The 20,535-nt window shown below is 54.3% G+C and overlaps 2 protein-coding genes across 2 annotated transcripts; both read right to left on the bottom strand.

Annotated features, from left to right (window-relative positions):
- Positions 1-634: 634 nt before the first annotated feature.
- LOC132321150 (ubiquitin carboxyl-terminal hydrolase 42-like) lies at positions 635-4,437 on the bottom strand. The gene is made up of 10 exons (XM_059834727.1): positions 4,422-4,437; positions 3,616-3,816; positions 3,066-3,176; positions 2,888-2,990; positions 2,673-2,740; positions 2,445-2,515; positions 1,803-1,885; positions 1,429-1,540; positions 955-1,095; positions 635-739 (listed from the first exon to the last, which is right to left on the bottom strand). Exons 1-10 carry the CDS (start codon positions 4,435-4,437, stop codon positions 635-637), a joined length of 1,011 nt encoding a protein of 336 aa, XP_059690710.1.
- Positions 4,438-14,348: 9,911 nt separating this feature from the next.
- On the bottom strand, positions 14,349-18,401 carry LOC132321149 (ubiquitin carboxyl-terminal hydrolase 42-like). The gene is made up of 11 exons (XM_059834725.1): positions 18,386-18,401; positions 17,580-17,780; positions 17,030-17,140; positions 16,852-16,954; positions 16,637-16,704; positions 16,409-16,479; positions 15,767-15,849; positions 15,393-15,504; positions 14,919-15,059; positions 14,603-14,703; positions 14,349-14,502 (listed from the first exon to the last, which is right to left on the bottom strand). Exons 1-11 carry the CDS (start codon positions 18,399-18,401, stop codon positions 14,349-14,351), a joined length of 1,161 nt encoding a protein of 386 aa, XP_059690708.1.
- Between the last annotated feature and the right edge of the window lie 2,134 nt (positions 18,402-20,535).

The raw sequence follows: 20,535 nt of genomic DNA, 5'->3' as shown, positions 1-20,535 counted from the left end.
TCTTCCCACCAGGTCTGCCCCCGTCAGAGCAAGACCTCATCTTTACACCCCCTACAACCTCCGTTTCATAGAATCATAGGATCATCAAATGGTTTGGGTTGGAAGGCATCATCTAGTTCCATCTCCCCTGCCACGGTCAGGGACACCTTCCACTAGATCAGGTTGCTCAAAGCCCCGTCCAGCCTGGCCTGGAACATGTCCAGGGAGGGACATCCGCAACTTCCCTTAGCAACCTCTTCCAGTGCCTCACCACCTCCAGCATAAAGAATTTCTTCCTAACGTCTAATTGAAATCTACCCTCCTTCAGCTTCAAACCGTTACCCCTCGTCCTATCCCTGCGCTCCCTGATCAAGAGCCCCTCCCCATGTTTCCTGTAGGCCCCCGTTAAGTTCTCTCCTCTACATTAGCCAGCTTCAGATAGCAGAGGAGCAGCAGTTTAGACCTGGGCAGCAGCCTAAAGCCCAGCAAGGAAGGATAAGGACTGACGTGGGGTAGCTCGGGTTTGACAGCACTGAATGATGCAAGTTGTAATTGTCTTCTGTGACGGAAAGAGAAACACTCAGGAGGACGAGAAGAAAAGTAGCAAAGCCAGGAAAAGGAAACACAGTATTCTGAACACAGTTAATACTGCTTATTACCTGACATAGAACAGTAAATAGGCTTGCTGCCTGAGAACTGTGTTGAAGTCACAGGGAACCACAGACGAATCGTCCATCTCGTACCACAGTCCATTGCTGGCCTGCAAAGAAGGCATCGGTATCTGGAGATGAACTGCATGGTGTCTCCACAAAAAGACAGGCAGAAAACTACAGAACCAAGAGGACGCCAAAACCGATCCAACCCGGCCGGTAAGGAGACCTTCCCCCCAAAAGCTTGGCTGCCGGGAACAGTGCCACGGAAGTTGTCTTCCCCCGGGTACGTTTTTCCCTTGTTAGGCGAGAAGTTGCTCTTCACCTTCGTGTAGCAGAAATAGTGTCCTGTATGACAGCTGCCACCGCTGTGCACCAGGACAGCATATAAGGAGTAGAGGAGGGGTTCTCCAGCTGTCTGAGACGTGTATGGCCGAAGATCCAAGTACATGGGATACTCCACAACCTACAGAGAGACCAAGAGGGCTCAGAAATGATCCTGAAATTCGACACGAAATAGCTTTCCAAGACCAGGGGCCAGAGGTTTACAAATACATCTTTTGGGGCTGTTGGAAACTTGGTTTTCCCTAAAGCGACATGTCGTGGTTTGGGTGGCAGGAAAGTGTTCTCAGCCAAAGCAGCTCTGCCGGAGCAGAGTGCATGCTCATCTTCCCACGGGAGCTCTCCTGTCCCCAGAAGGGAATACGAAAATCTCAACATGAAGAGCTTGGGAAAGAGCGCACTGCTTTGGGAAACCTCCCGCTCCAGGGAGAAAGTCGCACTCCAATTGCGTACGCACCTTGCTGATCTTCCCGCCGGTGAAATGGTCAAACCTTTTCAGACACACCGTGAGAACCTTTGGCGCCCGATGGATTGTAAACCTCTTGGAGGCGGCAACCATCTTGTCACACCTGGAATCCAAGCACAGAGCCGAGTGGTGAAACGCAGTCTTAAATGCCCCCTTTTCTCCCCCCAGAAGGCCGGACAAGCTTTCATGTCTCACACGTCCTTCCACTATTTTAAGGCTATTCGGTTGTCTAAGGCCAGATTAAAAATAAAAGCCGCGTGTCCTTGTTGTGCATCTCACCTAGAGGAAAAGATGACTTACGCTCGATGACATGCAGCACCTTCCCCCAGGATCTAGTATTAATATGTCGTTAGGAATCATCTTACTTGCTACATTTAAAGCAGTTTTCACCATCCAGCTGCTCAGGTTTCACAAAGTCCTCGAGAGCTGCGCTGACCGATGAGGCTGCCTGGAGGAGTGAGAAAGGAGAGCACTGAGCTGAGGGCAACGCCCTCGTCCCAACACTTCCTAGGAGTTGACCAGAAGAGCCAGGTAGCTGACGCTGAGGAGACCCACCCTGAACCCGCAAGCAGCGCCCAGGAGGAGGCCGAAAGAGGGGATTACGCTGAACATTCCCCTCAATTCCACGGAATCCCAGGGCCATCAAGAGCCACCTCTCTGGGGCACCGCACGGTTCAGCTACCGATGGTGTGCAGGGTCATCAATAAGGAAAACACCACAACCCATCAGCCTGGGAGTCAGACGGGTGTGGAGGGAGGGCAAAGGGAAGAAGGATGAGAGCACGTCGAGGCTGCAGAGAGGATAATTCGTGCTTGTCCGGCTTAAAGCCGGCACCTCCAGGGAGACCACTGCCACGGCCTCCCCAGAAGGACGCCTTCCATTCCACTCCCCACCCACCACCAAGCTCTCTTGTGTTTGCCGTCTACGTTTTTAAAGCCAACTGCGTTTATGCTGGAAAGCTACAGGAGCCTTGGGACGTCTGGAAGCACAATTCCAAACCCTCTTACTTTTATATCCAGAGGAACATCCAGGAAGGTCTCGTAGGCATCAGAAACCGCTTTGCAGCTCAAGCACGTGACTGGAAGGCAAATGGAAATGCTCAGCGATAGAGAGAGTGGACTGTGCAGGTTTACGCTCATCGTACCTACTACGCCAGTCACAAGAACAGCTGTTGATCACAGGCAGACAGAAGGGCACAGACAATTCCAAGGAGAGCAATAGGTGTGGAAAAGTACCTCTGGATCTCAGAAAGCCCCCAAATATTTGATGGACAATGGTAGTTGATTGAGAAGAGATGTCCAAGCTGGAAATAAATGGTAAGGCAGGGGGTTATCTCCTCCAAGAGTTTCACTTTGTCTGAAAGCCCTGGGCGCAGTTTTTCCCTGACGGGAGTACGTCGAGGAGTCCAAAGGGCTGGGGAACATTCAAAAGGTCATTTGCTTGTGCTTACTCGCTGCTTCCACTCAGACAAGCTCTCTGCATGGCATCGACAGTATAGCGTAAGAACTCGTGGGCGTCTTCCTGCATGCCAAGCTGGAAATGTTCTCCTATTCCTAAGAAAGAAGAAGTTAGGAGTTCTCTCCTACGAGAACAGAAGACACCGTGTCAAAGCACCTGAAATGACTTACGCTTGAGGACACTGAGGACAGCCCAAGGCTCGATGGCACTGGCGGAGGAACGCAAGACCATGTTAACGTGCGCTTCCATTCTGCACATCATGCAGAAGCCTAGCTGGCGACCTGAGGAGAGAGAGGAAAGCGATTTGTCAGCTTAGCAAAATATCCATAGCAACGGGAAACTTAATGGAGAGGAGTTCTACTCTCTTCTCCTAGGGTGACAATGTCCCAACAAGCCCGGGACATTTCTGTGCGTAGAAAACTTTTTTCAGAGGGATGCTAAACTGACAGAAGTTTTGTGTGCCGTAAGCAAAGAGAGTTTAAGCTGCAGGAATAGGGACGGAGACCCGGGGCTAGAAAGAGGTGACTTTCTGAAGAGGAACACGCCTAGGTACGACAAGCGGCTTCTAGGCTTGAGCGTTCAAAGGACACCCGCTCGGGGCGGGCGGGGTGGGGGGTTGACAAAGAAGGGCTGCTTTTCCCCTAAATCAAATTCCAGGTTCTGGGAATCCTCAGGAAGTGCCCAACAGATTGACAAGGAGATGTTCCTAAAAGTACTCACACGACAAGCTGTGCTCACGAGAGAGCAGGTAGTTGGCCAGAGGGGGTGTGTACGTCAGGCACTGCAGGACGGAGTTGAGGAAGCACGTATTGTGCAGGTTGTGGAGTCCCGCTCCAGCTCTCTGTCGTTGCTGCCAGCCCATGCAAATCTTCTCCGGGGGAAAGAGGATCCTTTGTGGCGGAGCCATTCCCTCGGCAATGACTGCAGGGAAACGACGTTTGAAAAGAGGTGAGACGATACTGTTGCACAAAAGCATATTTCAAAGTCGAGTTCTGTGCAGGAGCACCCAGGACAACCAGCTCTAACCTCCAACACAGAGACATTGGGGGAAGCCTAACGCTGCCATTGAAATTTGCTTGTTAAGAAACAGCTGTGGAAGATAGTCTGTTCCCTCGCTTACGTTGCCCAAAGTCCAACAAACCCACACTCTGATTTCTGTGCCTCGGGCTACCTTCCTTTCCCTCTAGGCTCTTGAATTAGATTATCAGGTCAAGTCTTCCCTTTTCCTGATTGTAACTGGACAAAAACAAGCAAGACCCTAGCACAGAAGGTAACCCTACTGATGTCAGAGCTTTCTATGAGCAATGTCATCTTTCAACATCTTGTACATAGTGGCAGAGGAGGGAGAAAACGCCGTTTCCTGTGTCTAATCGAAAACACCTGGGTAGATCTGGCCACTATAAGGAAACGCCCCAGACTTCACTCCAGGTTGTCAGCACATCAGCTTTCAGGGATGGAGGACCAGCCGCGTCCATCGCCTTTGGGGATTCACAAAGTCCAAGCCTGCTGGGGAAACTGTTACTCACAGGAGTCGTTCCCCATTGCGGCCATCGCTCCTCTCAGGAACAGAGGGGAAAGCTCGGGATGACAAAGGATGTCAGGATGTGCTCGCGGAAGAGAAGACCAGCGCCAATCCCGTCACCTGATCGCCAAGAAATAATTGTAGCTCAACAAAATGATGGAGGAAACCCCCAAAGGAAACTCACAGAACAGTATCCGCCATCAAAACTGTTTCCGTGGGAGTTTTAACTGCTGCAGAGCCGCAGGCTGACGACCTCACCATCACTGTCACGGGGCCCTGGTTCACAGCACTTCCAAAGGCCCTTTTGAAAGGCTCAAATGTGCGTCACCTTCTCGGAAGAGGACCTGCTGCTGACCTGTTGCCAGCTTTAGCAGCAGAGCCCTCTGGCTCTCCAGCCCACACTTTCCCACCTCGGATGCAGGAGTGACGGACCAGCTTTTGGCCACTACTTTAACGGCTGCCTTTGCCATGCTCCTTTTCTGCCTTCCTTCCTACCGCAGCAGCCAGGGTGGGCTCCTTGTCATTCTAGGCTGAGCCCAACGCCTCAGACTACGCTGCCCCCACCCCCCACTTACCTATCCCAGGCTACGGTAGAGACATCAGAATTAGCAAATAGGAACTCTACCCATAGCGCATATCTGGCCAGCCCAGAGAGGTGTAATAGCTCAGCCGACAGCTCGGAAGGTATAGACCAGCGGAGACTTTTATCCTGTATCTACCTACTCTGTGATCTGTCCTGAAAGTCAAATCTTAATTACCTTTGAAAGAGGATGGAAGTGGAGGCCAAGTGGGCAGTAAACGATAAATGGTTGGAACAATGTAGCCACGCAAGAAGCAAAGGAAGGAGCCAAGTTATCCCGAAGGTCAGCTCAGCCCAAGTGGCTTTCACTGGCCTGCTTTTCAGGATATGAAGCCCTGGCCTGGTGAGCTCACAAGCAGCGGGCGGGTCCTGCATCACTGCCCCTTTGTGACACGGAGACGCACGGGGACTCATGGGGACGCACTGCGGCCACGCAGCCCCTGCAGCCTGGGCACCTCACGTAGCCAGCAGCTGGCAGCCGCTGGGCTTCCCCACACACTGCTGGCAATGGGCTGTTCGTCTGCCGGCAGAGCTCCCACCTCTTCCCTGAGCCGCACAGCCAGAGGAATAAAAACCTGCCCAGGGCAGTAAGCGTGCCTGTTCACAGCTTTGGCTGGCACATTGGGTTACTGAGAGTTCCTTTTCCGCTCTTCCCAGCTACGGGACTGTGTCCGTGAGACGTGTACAGCAAAGCACCAGGTCTCTTATGGGTTTGTTTCCAATGAATTTCATCTGCCCCCCCAAGATACAGCCTCAGGCTGACTCTGAACTAGTGCTACCACAGGAACACTCAGCAACTGGGCAGGGTTGACCTTGGCTGGCTGCCAGGCCCCCACCCAGCTGCTCTCCCACCCTGGAGCTCCAAAACGGTTCACGAGCGAATTTTTAGCGTCTTCACATTTTCTCCCGCCTCCAGGGTTTGTGAGATTTCTGGCTGCCACAGCTTTGCCCAATTCCCACTCGGGGTGGCTGGAGGCAGTTTTATTCCCGCCCCGCTTGGCTTATGTAGTTTTGGGCAGTCCTCACTTGGGACGTCTGCTATAACCCCCTGTTCCTGCTCGGCGGGCACTTGTATTGCTCCTGCCCTGACGAGGCAGCCGGATCTTATTCCTGCCCTACTTGAACTGTCTGGTTTGGCCCCTGCCCCGCCTGGGTCATCTCGTTTTCCCAGTCCTACTCGGGGCAGTTAGTTGTACTCCTGCTCAGTCAGGGCAGGGAGTTTTGCCCCTGCTCCACTCAGGGAGGTTTTCTTCTTTTTATCCTCTACGTGAGGCATCCAGTTTGGCCACAGCCTTGCTCGGCTTTTTCTCATCACGTCCCTCTCGGGACGGCTCTTTGTTCCCCTCTCTTGCTTGGGGAAGCTCTTTTTTCCCCTTTCTCCACGCAGGGTACCTGGATTTACTCCTGCCCTGCCTGTTACGGAAAATCGTAACCAAGAAAACTCCCAAAGCCAAATGACAGTTCAGAAGGCCGACATTGGTTTATTGCTGCGCTGGGTGCATGGGGGATTTCTCCTCCTAGCATGCACACCCGCTTGAAATCATGACAAGTATTTAAACAGTTAGCAAAGTGAGTGACGCCTACCGGTCCCACCCCTTAACTAACTATTGGTTGGTACCTTTCTTACGTCATCTTAAAGCGACAGTTCTCTTTTAATTCACTACGCATGCCCAGAGAGGAGGGGGCTTATTTGGGTTGGGGGCGTTTTCTACCTAGGAGGTGTGGTTTTCGCAGGATAATGAGGCGGGTCAGCCTTCGGACACTGTATTGGCACTCTATTCTATCTTCCTAGAAGTCGTCCTTGTGTTAATGCTTATTGTTAGTTAGTGGAGACAGGTTTTATCTTTAACACGTCTAAATGCCAGGTGCATTCCTTACAAAGTGTCTTCCTTCCTTACCTCTGGGATTGGCTTTCTTCTTCAAGAAGAAATACTCTTTGGGTGCATTCCAAACACACGTTGGGGTCACCTGAGGAGGATCTTCTTGGCCAAGACGTTTTGGCACCTCTGTAGCTCTCTGCAAGTTCAGAGCACAGAAGGAGACCCGACTAGTCTGCGATGCTCCTGCCAGGCACCACAAACTGTTCATGGGCAGCGCTGGAACCCAACGACTTTGTTAAACACGGGAGTGACGATGCAGCCGAGGAGAGGATCTGCCTCTCGGCTGTCGCTGCCTGCTCCTTTGCAGCATCCTAACGTTTCACTCCAGCATCTCAGTACCGCCTCCCATGCCGTGGGGTCGGAGCACAGAGGAGTGATGTGCAACAGGGCAGCAGGAGGGGGCTGCTCTTCAGCCCTCTTCCGAGACTCCTCCTTTCCACCTCTTTGGCCTGGTTTCCAGGTGCTGCTCTCGATCTCGATGTGCTCGCAGGAGGTGGAGCGTCAGCGCCTGAAGATGGGTAGTAGCCTGCGGGCTGCCTGATCGGCCTTACGCCTTCTCCCTCTTCCATGACCTCGTCTGCCGGCTGCAGCAGGGCCGCTGGCAAAGCGCGCGGTGGAAAGACAACAGTCCTGCCTCGCCCTGCCCAGCGATGGGGTGAGGACAGCAGATGCTGAATGGCACCAAGGCCCTTGCCGAGCTGCAGAGAGGGGAACGGGAGGGACAGGAGGGGACTCACGACCTGCAGGGAGCAGTCGCACACAAGTTGGCTGTCTGGAAAATAAGATGAACATGAGTTATTGCTAACCGCAAAATAGAGGAGGCCATGGGATGAAAATTAGTTCCCCCCCCAATAAAATAGAGGACGATGTTGGGGGGATTTATTTCCCTCCACAAAAAATGCAGTAGGGCCATAGGGACGGATGGTATTTCTGCCCCAAACAACAAGGTGGTAGCACAGGAAAAGAATATAGAAAGGGAACTGGGAAAGGAAAGGGAACTGCTGCATGTTTGCAGTGAGCATCAATCTGGAGCAGCCGGCAAGAAGGGGACCTGTGGGGTGGCTCTGTGTGGTCTCTGGGACACGTACTCAGCCACGGCAGTGCCCACGGGTCAGCGCCCTTGCGTGTTTCTCGCAGAACCTGGTCGTCGTGCCCCCGGGCAGGGGCTGAAGAGGAAGGAGCTCCCTGTGTCCCGCTGGAGGTTTTGCCGGGGGCTGGAGCTCTACAGCAGAAGGAAAGGCGCCATGGGCAATGGCTCCTGCCGGTGCAGCGAGGGCAGCCGTTTATGCAGGATGGTGGATACACCCTCCTGCCTCCAAATCGGGCAAGAGCCAGGTCTGAGGCAGACCTCAGACCTTCCTTTTTACAAGGAAGACACACAAGCCAAACTGCCACACATCTTGTTTTATTAGTCTTCTCAAAGGAGATCTTGGGCCTGTGGGTGGTCGTGGTGGCTCGCCGTCTTCCCGTGAACCTGTACACGGTACACACAGGTGTACTCTGGGTTTCCCCAGTTGCTCTGCACCTCGAATTTGATGTAGCGAAAGGTCCTGGGAAGCTCCTTCTGTAAAGAAATGGGGGCAGCCATCATTAGGCAGGTGGCAAGAGCCACAGCACATCGCCGGAGGCCCCTCTGCCCACGCTGCCCCTGCCGAGGACCAAACGGCAGCCCTGACGAAGGAGGAAGCAAGGGCAACCAGAGCTCTTTCCTCCACGGACTTGCAGGGAACCCGGCCTTCTTCCCGCGCATGCTGCCCACAGCTCTTGCGGTACCTGCACGTGGAACGTCTGAGCCACCTCCTTGTGCACCTCGTAGGTGAATGTCCCCAGGAGAGTTTCTGCCCCTGCCTCATCCACGCCCTCACAGACAAGAGACAAAGGGAGCAGGTCAGGCTCGAGCAGGGCGCCAGAAAAAGGGCCCGCCGAGGCCGAACCGGGAAGCCTTGCCCACCTCCCTCGGCTCTAGCGGTAGACTAGCACGGCTTAGGCTGACTCTGGGTGCTTTGTGCACGTGCTCCAGGATCCTTGGCCATGAAGCAGAGAGAAGCCCCCAGAGGCACAGACCCGCCACGTGCCCCCAGTGGCCCCCCAGGGGAGGCGGTGCCCTGCAGCAGCCGGCCCCAGACAGAGCTCTGAGAGAAGCTGCTGTGAGAAGCACGTCTCTGGTAGAGCTTTTCCCTGGGGCCAGGCCCCACCCTAAGAAGCACAAGGCAAAGACTTATGGAGACGGCAAACTCTTTGGGGGCGCTGCTGACTTCTCCAGAAGGAGAGACTGCCTCGGAGATATGCCAGATGGTGAAAGCCCTTGGCCAGATCTGCTCAGGCAGCCGGATGACTCTCTGGGCTCGGCCATCCAGCCAGTTTTTTACCCAGTGAAGAGTGTACCTGTCTAAACCACGGGCCGCCAGCTTCTCCAGGAGAATACTGTGGGGAACAGTGTCAAAGGCTTTACTGAAGTCCAGGTAGACAACATCAACAGCCTTCCCCTCATCCACTAGCTCCTCCACTCCTGGACAGGGCAGGTCTCCCCGTGCCGCTTTCTCCCCCTTCTCCTGGTGCCTTTCCTTGCTCCCTGCGCCCCGCTGTGGGTAGCACCAGCCTGCTGGGGGGCACAGCCGTAGGCTTCTGCTCTGCTCTGGTTTCTCTCTGCTGTCTGACGTCAGCCAGCGCAACCTTGCTACGGGGAGGGCTGTCAAGGAGGCACGGACAACAGGCAGGGGCATCCGAGCCGGAGGCGATCCTTGGCGTAACGGTATTTGGCAGGTACAGAGTGATTTCTACCAGCCCAAGCCTTTACCAAGGCAAACAAGACCTTCAGCTTTCACCTACAACAGGCTGGCATTTCACTTCTCATTTGGGCAACAGAGAAAGGGATGAAGGAAGGTGGGGTCGTCCCAGGTCACAAAACAACTCCTTGCTGATGCTCAGCTTCTGGAAGCTCCCGGCTCCCAGTCCTGGGTAAAGCAATTCACGTGTCTGAGAGGAGCTCCTGAATGGGGAAGCGAAAGGTTTTCTCTGTGTAGGGCTGGCGGGACCAGAGATATTTCCAACGTTTTGTACAACATCTCTACTCCAGGACAAAGGTGGAACTGTAGACTATCACCAGAGGAGAAGAGATAAGGAGCATGAGCCGGGAAGGTGCAGATGTTGACAAGAGGCACCTGCTCAAACGTCACCTCTTTGCGTACACCCCGTCCACTTCCATTCTCCTCAAATCCCACAGTTGCGGTACCAGGAGGGCTTTGGTAGGGAGGCATCATCTTCTAAGCCGAATCCTATCAGCACTACCTCCAAGAGAAAGTACAATGATGGTTGGGTTGGGTTGGGTTGGGTTGGGTTGGGTTGCGTTGGGTCGAGCTGGTTTTCGAGCCCAGGTTGCACAGCTGTAGAAACTGCAATGCCTTCAGCCCACGCTGTCCTCTTTATAGCACAGCATAGCATACAAGAGAATAAAATATTTCATTTGGAAGGGACCTACAAGGATCGTCTAGTCCAACTGCCTGGCCGATTCAGGGCTGACCAAAAGTTAAAGCATGTTGTTAAGGGCGTTGTCCAAATGCTTCTTAAACACTGAGAGGCCTGTGGCATGGACCACCTCTCTAGGAAGCCTGTTGCAGTGCTTGAGCACTCTCTCGGTAAAGAAATGCCTTCTAATGTCAAGTCTGAACCTCCCCTGGGGCAGCTTTGAACCATTCCCATGTGTCCTATCCCTGGGAGAAGTGCTCAGCACCTCCCTCTCGACGTCCCCTCCCCAGGAAGCTGCAGAGAGCAACGCGGTCGCCCCTCGGCCTCCTTTTGTCCGAGCTAGACGAACGCAAAGACCCGCTCTCGGCCCTCAACACTGAGGCTCAGCCCAGCTCCCGCAGCAGGACGGAGCAGAGACATCTCCCCCTTCCCCTGGGGCAGCCGTCCCCAGCGCTCAACAGGCAAACTGCCCGGCCTGCCTGCGGCAGCGGCGCATCGAACAGCGCCGGGCCGAGGGGCAGCCGAGGCGGGAGAGCGACCCCGCGCTCAGCAGGATCGGGCCGCTCCCTCCTGTGCTGCCGCGAGCAGCGCTGGCAGGATGAGCCCTCCCCTGCTCGGCCTCTGGCTCGGCTACACCCGGCAGCCGGAGGGGTGGGAAAAGGGAAACGGGTTTGTGCTGCTCTTACCACGGGTGTCCTCAGCCAGTGCTACACTGGTGGGAACTGGTTTAGGCTGGGGGAGAGGATGCAATTCATGTAATTAACCAATTAGGCAATTAAAAAGGGAGCAGGAGAGCAGCAACAAACCCCAACCATAACGGCTTCCCCCAGCCCCACTCTTCCCAGGCTCAGCCTCACTCCTCCCTTCCCGACTCCTCCGCCCCCTCTCCCCTCCAAGCGGCACAGGGCGATGGGGAATGGGGCTGTGGGCAGCCCACAGCGCCTCGTCTCTGCCGCCCCTTCCTCCTCCTCACCTTGTCCCCCTGCTCCCGCCTGGGCCCCAGGGGCCGCAGCTCCTGCCAGGAGCCTGCTCCGGCCTGGGCTTTTCTCCAGGGGTTGCAGCTTCCTGGTGGAGCTGTCGATGGCCGCCTGAGGGGGACAGCGTTGGTGGCTGGATCCATTTCGCAGCATCACAGGCTACTTGAGGCTGGCCGGGAGGTCACCTGGAGGGTGAAGTCACCTGGTCCAACCCCCCCTTGCTCAAGCAGGGCCACCTGCAGCCAGTTATCCATGACCACGTCCAGAGGGCTGTGGAACATCTCCAAGGATGGAGACGCCTCAAGCTCCCTGGGCACTCTGTGCTGCTGCTCATCACCCGCACAGCACCCTTTGCACTTCCCCTTGCTGAACTGCATGAGGTCCCTGTCAGACCATCTCTCCAGCCTGCCCAGGTCCCTCGGGATGGCAGCACGGCCCCCCGGCCTAAGCGCCACTCCTCCCAGTCTGGTGTCATCTGCCAGCTTGCTGAGGGTGCACTCTGCCCCATCATCCAGACCATTAAGGAAGATGTTAAACAGGATTGGAGCCAGTACTGACCCCTGGGCAACACCAGGAATTACCGGCCTCCAACTCGTCTTGGTGCAACTGAGCAGCACCCTCTGGGCCCGGCCGTTCAGCCAGTTTTCGTTTCCCCTCGCTGTCAGCTCATCCAGCCCATTTCTGTTTGTGTGACTTGAACTCCATATTTAAAAAGAAGAGATTGGAAGATGGGCATGTGCAAGCACACAGCTTTCAAAATCTCAAGATATAAACCTCCCACAGTGGGTATTTCCACCAAAAGCCTCAAAACCGAGAGAGAAGAAAACACCCTGGAAGGCCAACAAATGTTTTTAATTCTGGCTTTGGCTTTTCTGCCTGTTGGTTCCAAAGGAGTTGTTTTTGCAAGGTGATACCAAAATGTGACCACGGATTAAAGGTCTTCCTCGAGGGACCTGTGGGCAGGCGGGCCAGGCGGCAGAGCTGTCCATCGCTCTGGAAGGTCTCTCTATGCTCTTCCTGGCCAGAGGCAGCACCGGGAGGAGGGACAGGGTGGGCTGCTGGTGCCCTTTGTGCAGCTTGGTCCCTGCTGGGGGCAGCTTTAGTGCTTCCTGGATTCCTCCTCCTCCTCCTGCTCCTCTCTGGCTTTGCAGGAGTCAGATGTGCTCCTCCCTCAACCAGGGTCACAATCTGCCCCCATCACCGCTGCAGTGTTTGTCTGGCATGTCTCTCTGGGGCGCTGAAACCCTTCTCCTCCTCCCTGCTGAGGGGTCACAGTCCGTGGTGGCCACAAACCGGCTGCGGAGATCATAGCCCCGTGGCGGGGATCTACTCCGCTCTCTCTGCCTCAGCCAAGTTTGCCCCCGAGCAGCCCTGGGTGCGGGAGCCAACTGGGAGCTGGCGTTGGAGGGCCCTGGAGCTCCATTATCCCTTGGGGCTCGGTCACAACGTGGAAGACTTATTCTCCCCCTCCTCCTCCTCCTCCTTGCTGAGCAGTACTCTCTGTACTCTACAAAACGGCTGCGGAGATCATAGCCCCGCCGCGGGGATCTGCTCCGCTCTCTCTGCCTCGGCAGGGTTTGCTCCCAAGCAGCACTGGGTGGGGGAGCCAACTGGAAGCTGACATCGGAGGGCCCTGGAGCTGCGTCATCCCTGGGAGCATGGCCACAATTTGGAGGACCAGTTATCATCCTTCTCCTCCCTGTTGAGTGGTCATAGTCCGTGGCGTCCACGAACCAGCTGCGGAGACCACTGCCCCACTGCAGGGATCTGCTCCAGGCCCTCTCCCTGGCCCCGTTCCTCTGGCAGCAGGAAAAAGGGCCGAATCCGTGCTCCTCGTCGTTGTCATCTTCTCGCACGCTGTGCAGCGCACGGTCAAATGGTTGACGGTGGAGCGGGAAATCAGGCTGTCTTCTGGGCACAGCGGAGGTGACGCTGAGCCTGCCTGGCCAGATGAGGCACGGCCGGCCTGCAGACGCCTCCCGGGCACCTGCCCAGGTTAGCTGGCTGGTGCTGGCTGGTGCGGAGGAGCTGCCGTGCTCTGGAGAGTCCTCCATGCCCACCGCCATGTCCTGCAAAGAGAGCTGTGAAAAGGTCCTGCCCTTTCCTCCCAAGAGGACCACAACAGTGGGGAAACCCCAGGAGCTCTGGGAGGGGACAGCTAAAGGCCTCCCAAAGGCTCTTCTGGAGGGCTGCCAAGGCAGAAGGGCCAAAGGCGGACAAAGGGGATGGATCTAGGCGGGATGCTTTCAGAGGGAGCAGCCTCGCGGCTGTGGAGAAAGCTGCAGTGTGGGAGGGAAAAGAGAGCAACGCCAAGATCCCAGAAAGAAATGCGCCTGGTGCCCTGACCCACTTCCCCAGAGCTACCTTAGTCTGACGAGGCAGATCCCATGCTCCCACAGAACCCGCCTGCTTGCTGCCGGCCGCCCACTGACTGAGGAAGGAGCGGGCATGTGATGGTGCCGGTGAGGAAGAAGTCCTTTCTCCCATTTTCAGATCGGAGCGTCTGGAGAGAAAGAGTGATCTCTGTTTAGGGCTGTTCTCGCAGCCTCCTCTGGGGTTCAGTTCCAACCTGTCATTTTCTCAGGGCAGATTCTATGACAGAGAGAAGACGCAACCAAAACTACAAGTGGGAAATTCGATTAGGGTCTTCCCACCAGGTCTGCCCCTGTCGGAGCAAGACCTCGTCTTTACACCCCCTACAACCGCCGTTTCATAGAATCATAGGATCATCAAATGTTTTGGGTTGGAAGGCATCATCTAGTTCCATCTCCCCTGCCACAGGCAGAGACACCTTCCACTAGATCAGGTTGCTCAAAGCCCCATCCAGCCGGGCCTGGAACATGTCCAGGGAGGGACATCCGCAAGTTCCCTTAGCAACCTCTTCCAGTGCCTCACCACCTCCAGCATAAAGAATTTCTTCCTAACGTCTAATTGAAATCTACCCTCCTTCAGCTTCAAACCGTTACCCCTCGTCCTATCCCTGCGCTCCCTGATCAAGAGCCCCTCCCCATCTTTCCCGTAGGCCCCCGTTAACTACTCTCCTCTACATTAGCCAGCTTCAGATAGCAGAGGAGCAGCAGTTTAGACCTGGGCAGCAGCCTAAAGCCCAGCAAGGAAGGATAAGGACTGACGTGGGGTAGCTCGGGTTTGACAGCACTGAACGACGCAGGTAGTAATTGTCTTCTGTGACGGAAAGAGAAACACTCAGGAGGACGAGAAGAAAAGTAGCAAAGCCAGGAAAAGGAAACACAGTATTCTGAACACAGTTAATACTGCTTATTACCTGACATAGAACAGTAAATAGGCTTGCTGCCTGAGAACTGTGTTGATGTCACAGGGAACCACAGACGAATCGTCCATCTCGTACCACAGTCCATTGCTGGCCTGCAAAGAAGGCATCGGTATCTGGAGATGAACTGCATGGTGTCTCCACAAAAAGACAGGCAGAAAACTACAGAACCAAGAGGACGCCAAAACCGATCCAACCCGGCCGGTAAGGAGACCTTCCCCCCAAAAGCTTGGCTGCCGGGAACAGTGCCACGGAAGTTGTCTTCCCCAGGGTACGTTTTTCCCTTGTTAGGCGAGAAGTTGCTCTTCACTTTCGTGTAGCAGAAATAGTGTCCTGTATGACAGCTGCCACCGCTGTGCACCAGGACAGCATATAAGGAGTAGAGGAGCGGTTCTCCAGCTGTCTGAGACGTGTATGGCCGAAGATCCAAGTACATGGGATACTCCACAACCTACGGAGAGACCAAGAGGGCTCAGAAATGATCCTGAAATTCGACACGAAATAGCTTTCCAAGACCAGGGGCCAGAGGTTTACAAATACATCTTTTGGGGCTGTTGGAAACTTGGTTTTCCCTAAAGCGACATGTCGTGGTTTGGGTGGCAGGAAAGTGTTCTCAGCCAAAGCAGCTCTGCCGGAGCAGAGTGCATGCTCATCTTCCCACAGGAGCTCTCCTCTCCCCAGAAGGGAACACGAAAATCTCAACATGAAGAGCTTGGGAAAGAGCGCACTGCTTTGGGAAACCTCCCGCTCCAGGGAGAAAGTCGCACTCCAATTGCGTACGCACCTTGCTGATCTTCCCGCCGGTGAAATGGTCAAACCTTTTCAGACACACCGTGAGAACCTTTGGCGCCCGATGGATTGTAAACCTCTTGGAGGCGGCAACCATCTTGTCACACCTGGAATCCAAGCACAGAGCCGAGTGGTGAAATGCAGCCTTAAATGCCCCCTTTTCTCCCCCCAGAAGGCCGAACAAGCTTTCACGTCTCACACGTCCTTCCGCTATTTTAAGGCTGTTCAGTTGTCTAAGGCCAGATTAAAAATAAAAGCCGCGTGTCCTTGTTGTGCATCTCACCTAGAGGAAAAGATGACTTACGCTCGATGACATGCAGCACCTTCCCCCAGGATCTAGTATTAATATGTCGTTAGGAATCATCTTACTTGCTACATTTAAAGCAGTTTTCACCATCCAGCTGCTCAGGTTTCACAAAGTCCTCGAGAGCTGCGCTGACCGATGAGGCTGCCTGGAGGAGTGAGAAAGGAGAGCACTGAGCTGAGGGCAACGCCCTCGTCCCAACACTTCCTAGGAGTTGACTAGAAGAGCCAGGTAGCTGACGCTGAGGAGACCCACCCTGAACCCGCAAGCAGCGCCCAGGAGGAGGCCGAAAGAGGGGATTACGCTGAACATTCCCCTCAATTCCACGGAATCCCAGGGCCATCAAGAGCCACCTCTCTGGGGCACCGCACGGTTCAGCTACCGATGGTGTGCAGGGTCATCAATAAGGAAAACACCACAACCCATCAGCCTGGGAGTCAGACGGGTGTGGAGGGAGGGCAAAGGGAAGAAGGATGAGAGCACGTCGAGGCTGCAGAGAGGATAATTCGTGCTTGTCTGGCTTAAAGCCGGCACCTCCAGGGAGACCACTGCCACGGCCTCCCCAGAAGGACGCCTTCCATTCCACTCCCCACCCACCACCAAGCTCTCTTGTGTTTGCCGTCTACGTTTTTAAAGCCAACTGCGTTTATGCTGGAAAGCTACAGGAGCCTTGGGGCGTCTGGAAGCACAATTCCAAACCCTCTTACTTTTATATCCAGAGGAACATCCAGGAAGGTCTCGTAGGCATCAGAAACCGCTTTGCAGCTCAAGCACGTGACTGGAAGGCAAATGGAAATGCTCAGCGATAGAGGGAGTGGACTGTGCGGGTTTACGCTCGTCGTACCTACTACGCCAGTCACAAGAACAGCTGTTGATCACAGGCAGACAGAAGGGCACAGACAATTCCAAGGAGAGCAATAGGTGTGGAAAAGTACCTCTGGATCTCAGAAAGCCCCCAAATATTTGATGGACAACGGTAGTTGATTGAGAAGAGATGTCCAAGCTGGAAATAAATGGTAAGGCAGGGAGTTATCTCCTCCAAGAGTTTTACTTTGTCTGAAAGCCCTGGGCGCAGTTTTTCCCTGACGGGAGTACGTCGAGGAGTCCAAAGGGCTGGGGAACATTCAAAAGGTCATTTGCTTGTGCTTACTCGCTGCTTCCACTCAGACAAGCTCTCTGCATGGCATCGACAGTATAGCGTAAGAACTCGTGGGCGTCTTCCTGCATGCCAAGCTGGAAATGTTCTCCTATTCCTAAGAAAGAAGAAGTTAGGAGTTCTCTCCTACGAGAACAGAAGACACCGTGTCAAAGCACCTGAAATGACTTACGCTTGAGGACACTGAGGACAGCCCAAGGCTCGATGGCACTGGCGGAGGAACGCAAGACCATGTTAACGTGCGCTTCCATTCTGCACATCATGCAGAAGCCTAGCTGGCGACCTGAGGAGAGAGAGGAAAGCGATTTGTCAGCTTAGCAAAATATCCGTAGCAACGGGAAACTTAATGGAGAGGAGTTCTACTCTCTTCTCCTAGGGTGACAATGTCCCAACAAGCCCGGGACATTTTTGTGCATAGAAAACTTTTTTCAGAGGGGTGCTAAACTGACAGAAGTTTTGTGTGCCGTAAGCAAAGAGAGTTTAAGCTGCAGGAATAGGGACGGAGACCCGGGGCTAGAAAGAGGTGACTTTCTGAAGAGGAACACACCTAGGTACGACAAGCGGCTTCTAGGCTTGAGCGTTCAAAGGAGACCCGCTCGGGGCGGGCGGGGTGGGGGGTTGACAAAGAAGGGCTGCTTTTCCCCTAAATCAAATTCCAGGTTCTGGGAATCCTCAGGAAGTGCCCAACAGATTGACAAAGAGCTGTTCCTAAAAGTACTCACACGACAAGCTGTGCTCACGAGAGAGCAGGTAGTTGGCCAGAGGGGGTGTGTACGTCAGGCACTGCAGGACGGAGTTGAGGAAGCACGTATTGTGCAGGTTGTGGAGTCCCGCTCCAGCTCTCTGTCGTTGCTGCCAGCCCATGCAAATCTTCTCCGGGGGAAAGAGGATCCTTTGTGGCGGAGCCATTCCCTCGGCAATGACTGCAGGGAAACGACGTTTGAAAAGAGGTGAGACGATACTGTTGCACAAAAGCATATTTCAAAGTCGAGTTCTGTGCAGGAGCACCCGGGACAACCAGCTCTAACCTCCAACACAGAGACATTGGGGGAAGCCTAACGCTGCCATTGAAATTTGCTTGTTAAGAAACAGCTGTGGAAGATAGTCTGTTCCCTCGCTTACGTTGCCCAAAGTCCAACAAACCCACACTCTGATTTCTGTGCCTCGGGCTACCTTCCTTTCCCTCTAGGCTCTTGAATTAGATTATCAGGTCAAGTCTTCCCTTTTCCTGATTGTAACTGGACAAAAACAAGCAAGACCCTAGCACAGAAGGTAACCCTACTGATGTCAGAGCTTTCTATGAGCAATGTCATCTTTCAACATCTTGTACATAGTGGCAGAGGAGTGAGAAAACGCCGTTTCCTGTGTCTAATTGAAAACACCTGGGTAGATCTGGCCACTATAAGGAAACGCCCCAGACTTCACTCCAGGTTGTCAGCACATCAGCTTTCAGGGATGGAGGACCAGCCGCGTCCATCGCCTTTGGGGATTCACAAAATCCAAGCCTGCTGGGCAAACTGTTACTCACAGGAGTCGTTCCCCATTGCGGCCATCGCTCCTCTCAGGAACAGAGGGGAAAGCTCGGGATGACAAAGGATGTCAGGATGTGCTCGCGGAAGAGAAGACCAGCGCCAATCCCGTCACCTGATCGCCAAGAAATAATTGTAGCTCAACAAAATGATGGAAGAAAACCCCAAAGGAAACTCACAGAACAGCATCCGCCATCAAAACTGTTTCCGTGGTAGTTTTAACTGCTGCAGAGCCGCAGGCTGACGACCTCACCATCACTGTCACGGGGCCCTGGTTCACAGCACTTCCAAAGGCCCTTTTGAAAGGCTCAAATGTGCGTCACCTTCTCGGAAGAGGACCTGCTGCTGACCTGTTGCCAGCTTTAGCAGCAGAGCCCTCTGGCTCTCCAGCCCACACTTTCCCACCTCGGATGCAGGAGTGACGGACCAGCTTTTGGCCACTACTTTAACGGCTGCCTTTGCCGTGCTCCTTTTCTGCCTTCCTTCCTACCGCAGCAGCCAGGGTGGGCTCCTTGTCATTCTAGGCTGAGCCCAACGCCTCAGACTACGCTGCCCCCACCCCCCACTTACCTATCCCAGGCTACGGTAGAGACATCAGAATTAGCAAATAGGAACTCTACCCATAGCGCGTATCTGGCCAGCCCAGAGAGGTGTAATAGCTCAGCCGACAGCTCGGAAGGTATAGACCAGCGGAGACTTTTATCCTGTATCTACCTACTCTGTGATCTGTCCTGAAAGTCAAATCTTAATTACCTTTGAAAGAGGATGGAAGTGGAGGCCAAGTGGGCAGTAAACGATAAATGGTTGGAACAACGTAGCCACGCAAGAAGCAAAGGAAGGAGCCAAGTTATCCCGAAGGTCAGCTCAGCCCAAGTGGCTTTCACTGGCCCGCTTTTCAGGATATGAAGCCCTGGCCTGGTGAGCTCACAAGCAGCGGGCGGGTACTGCATCACTGCCCCTTTGTGACACGGAGACGCACGGGGACTCATGGGGACGCACTGCGGCCACGCAGCCCCTGCAGCCTGGGCACCTCACGTAGCCAGCAGCTGGCAGCCGCTGGGCTTCCCCACACACTGCTGGCAAAGGGCTGTTCGTCCGCCGGCAGAGCTCCCACCTCTTCCCTGAGCCGCACAGCCAGAGGAATAAAAACCTGCCCAGGGCAGTAAGCGTGCCTGTTCACAGCTTTGGCTGGCACATTGGGTTACTGAGAGTTCCTTTTCCGCTCTTCCCAGCTACGGGACTGTGTCCGTGAGACGCGTGCAGCAAAGCACCAGGTCTCTTATGGGTTCATTTCCAATGAATTTCATCTGCCCCCCCAAGATACAGCCTCAGGCTGACTCTGAACTAGTGCTACCACAGGAACACTCAGCAACTGGGCAGGGTTGACCTTGGCTGGCTGCCAGGCCCCCACCCAGCTGCTCTCCCACCCTGGAGCTCCAAAAATGTTCAGGAGCGGCTTTTTAGCGTCTTCTCATTTTCTCCCGCCTCCAGGGTTTGTGAGCTTTCTATCCGCCACAGCTTTGCCCAATTCCCACTTGGGGTGGCTGGAGGCAGTTTTATTCCCGCCCCGCTTGGCTTATGTAGTTTTGGGCAGTCCTCACTTGGGTTTTCTTCTTTTTATCCTCTACGTGGGGCATCCAGTTTGGTCACAGCCTTGCGCGGCTTTTTCTCATCACATCCCTCTCGGGACGGCTCTTTGTTCCCCTCTCTTGCTTGGGGAAGCTCTTTTTTCCCCCTTCTCCATGCAGGGTACCTGGATTTACTCCTGCCCTGCCTGTTACAGAAAATCGTAACCAAGAAAACTCCCAAAGCCAAATGACAGTTCAGAAAGCCGACATTGGTTTATTGCTGCGGTGGGTGCATGGGGGATTTCTCCTCCTAGCATGCACACCCGCTTGAAATCATGACAAGTATTTAAACAGTTAGCAAAGTGAGTGACGCCTACCGGTCCCACCCCTTAACTAACTGTTGGTTGATACCTTTCTTACGTCATCTTAAAGCGACAGTTCTCTTTTAATTCACTATGCATGCCCAGAGAGGAGGGGGCTTATTTGGGTTGGGGGCGTTTTCTACCTAGGAGTTGTGGTTTTCGCAGGATAATGAGGCGGGTCAGCCTTCGGACACTGTATTGGCACTCTATTCTATCTTC

The sequence above is a fragment of the Gavia stellata genome, unplaced genomic scaffold (genome assembly GCF_030936135.1).
Source record: "Gavia stellata isolate bGavSte3 unplaced genomic scaffold, bGavSte3.hap2 HAP2_SCAFFOLD_53, whole genome shotgun sequence".
NCBI classification, from domain to species: domain Eukaryota; kingdom Metazoa; phylum Chordata; class Aves; order Gaviiformes; family Gaviidae; genus Gavia; species Gavia stellata.
The sequence above is the reverse complement of the archived record's forward strand: the minus strand, read 5'-3'. Positions and strand labels throughout refer to the sequence as shown.